Source organism: Colobus angolensis, unplaced genomic scaffold (genome assembly GCF_000951035.1).
Source record: "Colobus angolensis palliatus isolate OR3802 unplaced genomic scaffold, Cang.pa_1.0 Scaffold2, whole genome shotgun sequence".
In the NCBI taxonomy this organism is placed as follows: domain Eukaryota; kingdom Metazoa; phylum Chordata; class Mammalia; order Primates; family Cercopithecidae; genus Colobus; species Colobus angolensis.
In genome coordinates this window covers 25,360,536-25,373,324 of record NW_012115154.1, presented here as the reverse complement: position 1 = coordinate 25,373,324, position 12,789 = coordinate 25,360,536, and the positions used below count along the sequence as shown (strand labels likewise).

The 12,789-nt window shown below is 41.2% G+C and overlaps 1 protein-coding gene across 1 annotated transcript in view; it reads right to left on the bottom strand.

Annotated features, from left to right (window-relative positions):
* The window catches only part of UBE3C (ubiquitin protein ligase E3C), a 117,251-nt gene that overhangs the window by 53,602 nt on the left and 50,860 nt on the right, over window positions 1–12,789 (bottom strand). Inside the window, exons 13-14 of the mRNA XM_011941601.1 lie at window positions 5,896–6,000; window positions 1,487–1,574 (exon numbers count right to left, since the gene is read on the bottom strand). Of these exons, the coding sequence (XP_011796991.1) occupies window positions 1,487–1,574; window positions 5,896–6,000 (193 nt within the window). The remainder of the gene's footprint in view (window positions 1–1,486; window positions 1,575–5,895; window positions 6,001–12,789) is intronic.

Sequence of the window (12,789 nt, the reverse complement as noted above, 5' to 3'; positions counted from 1 at the left end):
AAAAGACAAGCCACAGATTGGGACAAAATATTTGCAAATACATATCTGATAAACCATATCCAGAATAGCTTTGTAAACTCTCAAAATTCAATAACTAAAAAACATGTTTACAGGCAGTGTGCAGTGGCTCACACCTGTAATCATAGTTCTTTGGGAAGCCAAGGTGGGAAGATCCCTTGAGCCCAGGAGTTAAAGGTCAGCCTGGGCAACATATACAGATTCCAACTCTACAAAAAAAAAAATTAAAAATTGGCCAGGTGTGGTGGCACATGCCTGTGGTCACAACTACTTTGGAGGCTAAGGCAGGAAGACCGCTGAAGCCCAGGAAGTCAAGGCTGCAGTGAGCTGTGATTACACCACTGCACTCCAGCCTGAGCAACACAGTGAGACTGTTTCCAAAAAAAAAAAGAAAGAAAACAAAAGAAAAAACCAAGTTCATGAAAAAGATGCTGAATATCATTAGTTGCTGGTAGATACAAATTAAAACCACAATATGATATCATTTCCCACCTTTTATAATGGGTAATTTTTTTTCTATATAGTCTTGTATTGTCATCCAGGCTGGAGTGCAGTGGCGTGATCTCGGCTCACTGCAACCTCTGACTCCTGGGTTCAAGCGATTCTCCTGCCTCAGCCTCCCAAGTAGCTGAGATTACAGGTGCCCACCACTCGCCCAGCTACTTTTTTGTATTTTTAGTAGAGATGGGGTTTCACTATGTTGGTCAGGCTGGTCTTGAACTCCTGACCTCGTGATCCGCCCACCTAGAACTCCTAAAGTGCTGGGGATTACAGGAGTGAGCCACCGCACCCAGCACATAAAATTCTTTTTAAAATGACAACTGTAATTGCCCGTGAGGACTGGGAGCAACAGGGGCTCTCATTAATTGCTGGTCTGAACGCAAAGCGGTGCAGCCACCCTGGAACACAGTTCTGCAGCTTCTCATCAAGTTAAACATCAACTTGCCAAATGTCTCAGGATTCTTACTCCCAGTGAAACTTACTCCCTGTCAAACAAAATGTATGTTCACAGAAAAACCTGTACATAGATGTTTATAGCAGCTGTACTCACATTCCCAGAGACTGGAAAAAAAAAAAAACCAAATGTCTTTCAACGAATTAATGGATTCACAGACTGTGGTGCATCCCCACACTGGAATACAGCTGAGCAACAGAGGGAGCAATCAACCCACACAGCACCCTCAAATGTACTGTGCTGACCAAAAGGAGCCAGGAGCAGACTACATAGCATGGTTCCCCTTGGAGGCCTTTTGCAAAAGGCAAAGTGACAGAACAAAACAGAAATGGGTGGCTGTTGAAGAGGTGGCCGCAATGGAGCTAGAGGCAATTTTGGGGGTGATGACTTTTCTACGTGGTAGCTCCTGGTGGGGGTGACATGTTGTATGAGTTTACTATTCTGTAAATTAAAGGAGTGAATGTGACAGCGTGTAATTCATACCTCAGTAACCCTGTGTCCTAGAGAACTCACCGTCCAGGGTGGACTGCAGCGGGCCTATCCTTCCCATCCGCCGGAACCTCCACACATGTCTGGATGCTGGCACATAGAGCTGAGTGACCTGTTGGGGGCAATCCTGGTTCAGAACTCCCCTGTGCTCTAGCACACACTTTGACCTGATCACACTTGAACAGAATTGGTGTTGGACACTTCTCTACTATGGACTGGGCCCTCTCTCTGACCTCATACCTTCATGTCCCCTTTCGGACTACCTTTTCAAGTCCTCTCTCACTCTGGCTGTCCTTTCATACTTCTACAGTTAACTATGTTTTCTAATACACCCCAAAGAAATCTCTAATTGTTTTATTTAATGATGCATAGTATCTAAACATAGTAAAACAATTGCTTTATGAAGCAAAATAGATCACCTTAAAAATTATTATCGGCCGGGCACGGTGGCTCAAGCCTGTAATCCCAGCACTTTGGGAGGCCGAGACGGGCGGATCACGAGGTCAGGAGATCGAGACCATCCTGGCTAACACGGTGAAACCCCGTCTCTACTAAAAAATACAAAAAACTAGCCGGGTGAGGTGGTGAGCGCCTGTACTCCCAGCTACTCGGGAGGCTGAGGCAGGAGAATGGCGTGAACCCGGGAGGCGGAGCTTGCAGTGAGCTGAGATCCGGCCACAGTACTCCATCCCGGGGGACAGAGTGAGGCTCCGCCTCAAAAAAAAAAAAAAAATTATTATCAAAGATTCACTTTCTATTTTTTTTTCCATTTGGTTGTGGCAGTATTCAAATAAAACAGACATAGTATATTTTCTCTTATTTTTCATCTGTCAGTTCCTCTCATCCCTTATTTTTGGTCCTTGCAATTTTCTACTTTTTGATACAGGATCTCACTCTGTCAGCCAGGCTGGAATGCAGTGGTGCAGCCTCAGCTCACCGTGACCTCCACCTCCTGGTTTCAAGCGATCCTCCCACCTTACCCTCCCGAGTAGCTGGGACTACAGGTGTATACCACCACACCTGGTTAATTTTTGTATATTTTGTAGAGATGGAGTTTTGCTATCTTGCTCAGACTGGTCTTGAACTTCTGAAATTAAGCAAGCCACCCGCCTCAGCATCTCAAAGTGCCTGGGTTACAGGCATGAGCCATCATGCCGAGCTGGCCCTTGCAATTTTTTTTCTTTTTAGATGGAGTTTCATTCACTGTTGCCCAGGCTGGAGTACAGTGGCGTGATCTTGGCTCACTGCAACCTCTGCCTCCCAGGTTCAAGCGATTCTCCTGCCTCAGCCTCCCAAGTAGCTGGGATTACCGGTGCATGCCACTATGCACGGCTAACTTTTGTATTTTTAGAGATGGGGTTTCACCATGTTGGCCAGGGTGGTCTCGAACTGAGCTCAGGTGATCCGCCCACCTCGGCCTCCCAAAGTGCTGGGATTACAGGTGTGAGCCACCGTGTCCAGCCACCTTTGCAATTTTTAATGAAGAAATTTTTATCCTGCAAAGTTTCCCATAATCTAGATTTTGCTAATTGCACCCTCATGGTGTTGTTAAAGATGTACTTCTAACCCCTCTGTTTCCTGTAATTTTGTAGTTAGATGTAGAGGTTCCACCACATTTAGATTTAACGTTCTGGCGAGAACATTTCCTAGGTCGTGGGATGCTTGTTCATCGAGAGGCCCATCTCTGCTTATCACTGCAGAGGTGAAACCTACTTCGAGTGTGGGTATATGCACTGTATACTACCAGTTGGTGATGAGATAAGGGACTTGTGCTAAAATGTAAATCAATTAAATCGCTAAACACACTGCTGGGTTCAGTTGACATCTTCCCATCGCACAACTTTCTGGAGTAAGGAAGAGGTGCAGTCGTTTGCATTCTGGGCCCAGACCCTCCTCTCCTGGGAAGCCAACACACCATCTCAGACCAGCAGACCCCAGACAAGTGCTGCACCTGGAGTGGCACCGCCCTGGTCATCTCCTTCACCAGAGCCTGCAACAGGCTGATTCCAGTTTGCAAAAATCATTGTCACGTAGTATTGGCTGGAATACTTCTACGCAAAAGATCACACATTATCAATTATCTGTTCTGCCTGAGGTACAGTTTATAAATGAAAGGTGGGTTAAATGCTTGAGTACTTCTTTTTTTCAAAACAGTATTCAAAATAATGAGACGGTTCCTTTGCATCCTACAAATATGACGATGAAGGGTTTTGTTAGCGTCCTTGCGAACTCAAGAGTTAGCTGCTTTCATGAATGCTTCAAGTTTCCGCCCATGACCAGCTACAAAAAGGCTCCTAACCCTGTCTCCCAGCCCCAGCCACCCTGCAATGGCTTCCTCGCTCTCCAGCATGACAGAACACTCCACACCCATCTTGTAGGGTCCTCCCAGACCTGGAACCAAGCACCGTGCCAGGACTGCTTCTTTTGCTGTGAAGTGACCCCGGCCTGGGTCCTGGAGCTGTTCACTGCCGCAGGATCTGCCACCATTGCTATACCTTGTCAGTGGGCAGAGTCAGAAGCAACAGGCTTAACTCCCAAATACCTCATGAGGACAGTCACGCTTATAAAATTTTTCTAAAACACTCCTGCTTTCTCTCCTCTAATATTTCTGTGACATGGTTTCTTTTTTCTTTTCTTTTTTGAGATGGAGTCTTGCTCTGTCGCCCAGGCTGGAGTGCAGTGGTGCGATCTCAGCTCACTGCAACCTCCACATCCTGGGTTCAAGTGATTCTCCAGCCTCAGCCTCAGTCCCAAGTAGCTGGGACTACAGGCGCACACCACCATGCCAGGCTAATTTTTTGTATTTTAGTAGAGACTGGGTTTGACCATGTTGCCCAGGCTGGTCGCAAATTCCTGAGCTCAGGCAATCCACCCACCTTGGCCTCCCAAAGTGCTGGGATTATAGGCATGAGCCACCGTGCCTGGCCGACGTGGTTTCTTTTATACCCTCCACCACTCCATCTCCTACTTCCAAGAATCTGAAATGAATCCAGTTATGACTTTTTCTCAAGAACAAAACTGAATATACCCTATGTCCCTCTGTTAACACCACTTACATTTTTTTCTTTTTTTTTGGAGACAGAATCTCGCTCTGTCACCCAGGTTGGAGTGTAGTGGCATGATCTCGGCTCACTGCAAACTCCACTTCAGGGCTCAAGGGATTCTCATACCTCAGCCTCCCCAGTAGCTGGGACTACAGGGGGACACTTACCATGCCCGGCTAATATTTGTATTTTCTTTCATTTTTCTTTCTTTTTTTTGAGACGGAATTTTACTCTTGTCACCCAGGCTGGAGTGCAATGGCGCGGTCTCAGCTCACTGCAACCTCTGACTCCTGGGTTCAAGTGATTCTCCTGCCTTAGCCTCCCGAGTAGCTGGGATTACAGGCGTCTGCTACCACGCCTGGCTAATTTTTGTATTTTTAGTAGAGAATGGGTTTCGCCATGTTGGCTAAGCTGGTCTCGAGCTTAGCCAACCTCAGGTGATCCGCCTGCCTTGGCCTCCCAAAGTGCTGGGATTACAGAAGTGAGCAACCATGATCAGCCTCTTTTATTTTTTATTTTTTTTTTGAGACAGTTTCACTTTTGCGGCCCAGGATGGAGTGCAATGGCACAGCTTCAGCTCACTGCAACCTCCGCCTCCCGGGTTCAAGCGATTCTCCTGCCTCAGCCTCCCAAGTAGCTAGGATTACAGGTGCCCGCCACCACACCCGGCTAATTTTTGTATTTTCAGTAGAGATACAGGATTTCGCCACGTTGGCCAGGCTGGTCTCGAACTCCTGGCTTCAAGTGATCTGCCCGTCTCGGCCTCCTGTAGTGCTGGGATTACAGGCATGAGCCACCGCGCCTGGCCACTTAAATTTTTTACTAACGTATCATACTACTGAATCTGCTTTGGATGTAAGTGTTAGTAATATTCAAATTTGTGTCTGTTCTTTCAGAAAATCAAGGATAAAAGATTGGTGTAGTGGTTCACGTCTGTAATCCCAGCACTCTGGGAAGCCAAGGTATCCGGGAGGATCCCTTCAGGCCGGGGGTTTGAGACCACTACAAGCAAACATAGCAAGATTCCGGCTCAAAAAAAAAAAAACCACAAAAATTAGGCACAAGATCCATCTCTTTTAAGTACTAGACATATATTAATACTAATAAAAGCAAAGTATTTTTCAACCTCAACAAATAATTATTAGGCTTTAATATAATCTCAGGTTAAAAAGGAAAATTGAGGATAACTCAGAATATCATTTTAAGTCAATGATACTACTATATGTCCCATTAAGAAGTTGGCGTAAGAGTTAGTAATAAGGTTTATCGTTACTAGTCGTATAAGTCATAAAAAAATAATTTTAAAGGGCTTAATTCTTTTCCCCCAGAAAAACACAAGCTGAACGTGTATTTTTAATGATAAATATTAAAAAGATCTTTCAATATCACCTTATCTGCTTTAATATCTTCCTGTTCTGACAGCCAGTGGTTTGGAGGACAAAAATTTCTCCTAGTGTCTCTGGACTTCAACATTTTCACTAGATTGGTGATAACCTGAAAAGAAAGAACAAATCCGTGTCACACACGTGAGCTCGGCAGCCACAATGCACGGTGAGCAATACATTGACTAAGAAGGAGCGCACAGCGGTGGCGCAGGCACCCGGTCCAGCCGGACACCAAACCCGCCTACAGAAAAGGCTTCCATCACAGTAATGTATACAAAGCAGTTATCTGCCAATACATGCAGAACAACAAACACAAATACATGTACACGATAATTTTTTAAGTTACAACAGAGGTGGTGATTAAGCTTTGAAACACAAATTTGGTGGCAGCTAAATGACAAGAACTCATGAACACAAAGAAGAAAAGGACAGACATTGGGATCAACTTGAAGGGAGAGGGCAGAAAAGATGACTCCTGGGGACCAAGCTTAATACCTGAGTGATCTAATGATGTGTACAACAAACTCAATGACACGTTTATCTACGTAACAAAACTTCACATGTACCCCCAAACCTAAAATATTAAAAACAAACAACCCCCCCCCACCACGAATTTGGAAATGTCTTAGCTCATCTGAGTTCTAATGAAAGATACCTTTAAGTGGTGCAATTTTGTAAAACTTTTTCCTGAAATAGCATTTCTGAGTTTTCTGAGAAACAATGTACTAAGGGCACTAGGGGAAAAAAGCAGCACCCCAGATATCACTGTCACATCTCCCAAAGAGAAAAACAATTTCAGCATTTGCCTCACATAAGCAAATGAAGTTAGGTTTGTGATCATAACTCTAGAAAAATGGAGTCTGATCTCCTTGATAACCTTTCCAAACAGTCTGGCCTGAACACACTTCGCTATATCATCACAGGTTAGTATTTTATCATGGCTTTTAAAAACTACAATATTCTTTCAGAACAGTTCCTCTCTGGTTGTGCAGTGAGTTCCTCACAAATAGAATCCAACTAGCCACCTTGGAACCTAGCAGGTACTAAATGACTGACTTGGGATCAATAATTGTAAATTTTATAATATATGATTAAAGAGATCTAATAGCACTACTTTAAAAAGACCTAAAGTTCTCTATCGAATAGAAATGCATTTTTTAATAAACAAAGATAAATCAAAATTGTAAATCCAACATTTTAAATGTCTACAACCAGGACTGATCATATAATTACTACAGAGCTCAAGACAGCGTTTTCTGAAAAAGTTGGCCAGGCCTGTACGCATGCTACCTCTAATTAAAGACAATGGAAATCATCACAGAAAAAACAAAATCAGGACAATCTGATTTATAATATACCCACCGGATAGATTAGAAATAAGATTTCTAATATATACTAATTTATTATAATTTATATTATATATAATATATAAATTTATGATATATCTAATATATAATGGATATATTAGATATATTATAAAGATCACACAATCAATTGTTGAGATTTCCCTTTAAAATTCCAAAATTTAGCATTTACATACAATGAAATACAAATGCTTATTTTATGAAATGCAAACCCAAGGCATGCAGGGATACTAGAAATTCTGTGTGCCTAAGGAAAAAAGGGAAGGGTCCTTGGGTTGATATCTCAGGCCACTGCAATGTGGACACCCCTTGAATGACCTACCCATGGACAGAGAAAAAGTGTTATTTGAGTGATTTGCTCATGCAGACAACACTGCACAGTAAAAACCCACTCAAGATCAAAGATACACCTTTGTAAGTGGTGGATATTTCTTACCAATTCAGAAGTGGTGATTATCTTGTGGCATTTTAAAACCTATCACAACGCTATGGAAATATCATCCTTCTTAAATGAGTGGAAATGTTCAGCTAAATAATCAGGGTACAGTGGAGTCAGTTATTCCTTGACGCTTGACTCCGTGGTGTTGCTCAGGGGCCCAGCTGCACACACAGCTCACAATTAACGGTTTCTTATGCAGCCTAGGCAGACTGGGGAGAACCTCATTACTGGTTCTGTCTGGTTAACTGTTCGGCTGAAACAAAGTACTGTCACTGACCTAATACAGTAATTCTTGAAAGTCATTCATTTTATTCTTCAAAAGTAAAGACGAAATCTCACTGAGCTATGCTAATTACATGTGCTATCCTTGTATGGGATAAATTCAGGTAGTACACACACAACACACACCCTTCCAACAGTAACAGAAGTACAATCTTTTTGTTTGAAGATGATCGTGTCTGGTCTTTCCATTTTTATGACCAATTAAATTGATACTTTAAATCTAGATTTAATAGTTACCATGCTGAAACTGGCCCTTTCATAATCACCCCAACCGTTAACAAAGGTCATGCTTTCTGACATATTTACATACTTAACTGCGCCATCCCACAGAATCCTGGGGTCCCTATGAATTTATCATTCCCACAGAAACTTAGCTTTATTGAGGGGGTAACTTGCTCCAGGTCGGGCAAGGGGAAGATCAGGTCTGCCTAACTCCTAGACATCTATTTCTATTCAATCTCTGTTCATGAGAACATATATTTTCTATAGATTACAAACATTATCAAATTATATGAGACAAGTTCTCATTTACATTCTTCTACTAAATTATTATAAAATTAAATGTTAAAAATTCCAATATAGTGTATCCTCTTTCATATTTCCAATCCTAAGTATGAAAAAAGAAGTAACCACATGTTACCAATATAACATGCCAGTATCATGGATTCTTGGTGAATCAAAAAAACGGGGTGGAGGGAGACGGGGAGAAAGGCGGAGGAAAGGAGAAGGTAAATAAGTGAGTCCAGCCAAGGGAGCTATGTTAAGGACAAGATATCAAGATAGAAGGCACTGTGGTAAGGCATGGTTTAATAAACATCAAATATATTTATATTTATTTATATCAAATAACATATTTTTAGTATAAATATGTCCAAAATATTGCTTTCTTTAAAGTATGTCCACAATATTGCATGGGACATAATTACATTTTTTAAAGTAATTGTGATTTATCCGTAATTCAATTTTTAACTAGGTGACCTGTCTTTTTATTTGCTAAATATGGCATGACTAGTCCTGGACCAATTCCCAAAATACTTATTTAGAGTATCAAATACCAAACCTTAAAATTCAACTAGGAACATTTTTCCCTCCTTTACATCAACTATTTTTCTCCTAAGTTTTTAACGAAAAATATAAACATGAAAATTTGACTGGATCCATTTTGTGATCTCGAAACACCTTAACACATTCCTTTTTTCCACATTCACTTTCAGAATCACAAACTCAACTGCTCTACAAGTATCTAGCACCAAAAAGGGAAAGTTTGTAGAGACAACCATGCCCAAATCACATAAAGTGACTACATCTGCTCAAAGTGAGTTAGAGCCTGTGGCTCTTAACCTTTGCTGCATTTTAGAATCATCTGGAGTACTATGAAAAGCCCACAACGGGCATGCCGCCATCACTGACTCGAATTCAATTAGTCTGAGGTGGAGCCAGTCGAGTTTTCCACTGCTCCCCCAGATGACTCTGATAGGTAGTTACGACTTGAGAACCAGTGTGGTAAGTTATATGAAATAAGATAGCAAACACTGGAACAACTAGCTGTATCTAGATGAATATACACAATTTTAGTGGATTTTAAGTTCTGGAATACAATAGCATTATGTTCATCTGATATGTTAACTCTTGTCCCTCCTCTCAAGTTCTTCCACGCTAGATCAAAACATTACATTAAATAAATGCAGAAAATACATTATTCAAGTACTAATAAATTTATTCAGAAACACACACACTGCCAGGCATGGTGGCTCACACCTGTAATCCTAGCATCTTGGGAGGCCGAGGCAGGCAGACCACTTGAGCCTAGGAGTTCAAGGCCAGCTTGGGTAACATGGCAAAACCCCATCTCTACAAAAAATACAAAAATGAGCCGGGTGTGGTGGCACATGCCTGAGTCCCAGCTACTAAGGAGGCCAAGGTGAAAGAATCACTTGAGCCTGGGGGATGGAGGTTGCAATGAGATCAAGCCACTGTACTCCAGCCTGGGCAATAGAACGAAACCCTGTCTCAAAAAAAAAAAAAAAAAAACCCACAAAGGTACACAACTGTTACACATGCTCGATTTTAATGTGCCATTTGAATGAAAAATAGGTGATGCTGTAAGGTTTCCCTTAACTCCAATATTAAAAAGATCAAGTAGATAACTGCTTAGAAACATACCAACTCCTTATAAAAATCACACTTGGCAACTGTTCAAGGTAAACATTATAAATTAACAGGCACTGTTTTCACAAGATCTCTATGTTTGAGAGTTCATGGCAATGATGATCATAAGAAAATCTTGCTTAACTGACCTTGGGGAAATATTCTTAAGCACTAACTATATTATCACAAATGTATATATAAATTAGACAACAAGGCTATCAATCCTAAATTGTGACATTTCTGTATGGAGACGATGGATATTTAGATACAGTATTGCAACCAAAAAATTAAGTACATATAGTCCAAGTTTTGAAGGGCAACTGAAAGACTAATTGCATCATAACATAAAATAAAAGTATCTTTTTTTTTTTTTTTTTTTGAGACGGAGTCTTGCTCTGTCACCCAGGCTGGAGTGCAGTGGCCGGATCTCAGCTCACTGCAAGCTCCGCCTCCCGGGTTTACGCCATTCTCCTGCCTCAGCCTCCCAAGTAGCTGGGACTACAGGCGCCCGCCACCTCGCCTGGCTAGTTTTTTGTATTTTTTAGTAGAGACGGGGTTTCACCATATTAGCCAGGATGGTCTCGATCTCCTGACCTCATGATCCGCCCGTCTCAGCCTCCCAAAGTGCTGGGATTACAGGCTTGAGCCACCGCGCCTGGCCAAAAGTATCTTTTTTATCTTGAATGTGATATGTAAAATCTGGTAACTAAAACCAAATAACTGAGTTAACTATTTTTCTTTTTTTTTTCTTTCCAGAGTAGATGTAGTCCTGAAACCAGATGAGTTGGTTCTTTAAAAAGCAAAATACAAAGCATACTTAGCACACAATTTCCAGGTTCTGAAGTGCAGTAAATGTGTAATGTGGGAAATACATCAAACGAGAATGGATTTTTACAATTTGACTTCATAAGAAGAATATATAAAAGTAATGTGTCAGAAAAAGCTCTAAGAACACGACCTCATTGGAAAACAACCGTTTTCCTCAACTGAGTTGTGTCAGGCGAGCAGCAGCTGGTGTTTCTCTCCTGTGTGCTTCCACAGGCCCAGCCTCTGCGGTTTGCTGTTTCCCACTGTCATTAGCTGAATGCATGTCTCCTTCATTACATAGTGATACTGCAGGAACAGGCACCCAGTGTGAATTCATTCATGATCCCTTAGCATAGAGCTGTGTCACTACGGGTGGGATGAATACTGTGAATGTTCAAATAACTGAGAATAAACACTCCAACCTATGAAAGTCATGAAGTATCTGGTATGCACTGCTGCTGTCAAGGGTTAACCCAATTTTATATAGCCCCTAGTTACCACTTGTTAACCCACTTATGCCTAGTGTTCCATTATTGGAACGCTAAGCTTGTGGGATTTACATTCTACTGCTCAAGGTCATGGCCAAGGCCTGATTTTTTCACACAAAACATTTGCAACCTCTGGCATAAACAAGTTAGAAACTGGTGTATTTTGAAAAACAGTATTCTTCAGCACATATTTAAAACATTCTAAAATTACTTCATATAGTATCCACTTTAGTCAAAAAACAAAAAAATGAATCAAATCTTCGTAACAGAAAAGGCTATGGCATAGCGCTACAAGCTTTAGGTCTCTTGGTTGTAACATGGACAGCTAAATGGCCGCATTTTAGGATTATATTAATAGGGCACTGCTGTTGCTTTCCTACTTTTTAAAAATAGCTTTTTGGAACTGAAAAAAATACAACTTAACCACTAAGGAAGTAAAAAACTCACAATATGGGTCTCTCTCTCTCTCTCCATACAGACATATGGATAATGAGGGCATGAGAACCTTCCTCATTCCCTGCTACTTCCTGTTTCCCTATCACAGGTGGTAACTCCTGTTAAGTTTGCTGGATGCACACAGACATCTCAAAACAGGATTTCCTATCTCATCAAGCTAAAGTAATTATAGCTATAAATTACACTTCAAGAGGAGTTTATAAATTTGATAAATGCATAAACTGTTTTAGCAGTGTCAAGGCAGGGCTTAGAAAATGACCTCAATTCTTATAGTGACAAAGAAAGATGACTCTATCCACTTAAAATTCTATGTTTCTGTGACCAGCCAACAGAGCCTCTCACACAAATGACTTTGGGAGGACCATGATACGACTGAAAAATGAAAATGGTCAGTGTTGAAGGAGTCAGGTCTCATCATTCGCAATTCTGTCAAAATCAATGGAAGGCAGGAGATCATGGGCAAAATGCTTTTGCCTTCTTTGGTTGATTCTACCTCGAATTCTTCAACTCAAATTTGGTACAACAATAATATGAAAAATGCCAATAAAATTTTTATTCTTTTCAGAAGGGGAATGTAGAATGGTAGCTGGTTCTATCATCATATATATGACCTCAAGTGTAAAAACAAATTATAGTATCTTTCTCGCAGAACTATTGCATTAAATGAATATAGGCAAAGCTCTTAGAATACTGCCTAAAACAGTTAATTACAGAGGTGTAAGTTCATGTATCTTCATAATATAGTATTTTCTTAAAAGAAAAGCTAATAGCAGCTGATTACTCAAAAATTATGCAGTGATTTTTATTTTGGGGGGCTCAGCTCAACAGCAGGTAGCATAAAATGGTGGCCAAAGAACAGAAATCCTTTAAAAAAAAAAAAAAAGGTCTTTAAACAATTCTCAACTCAAAAGGTC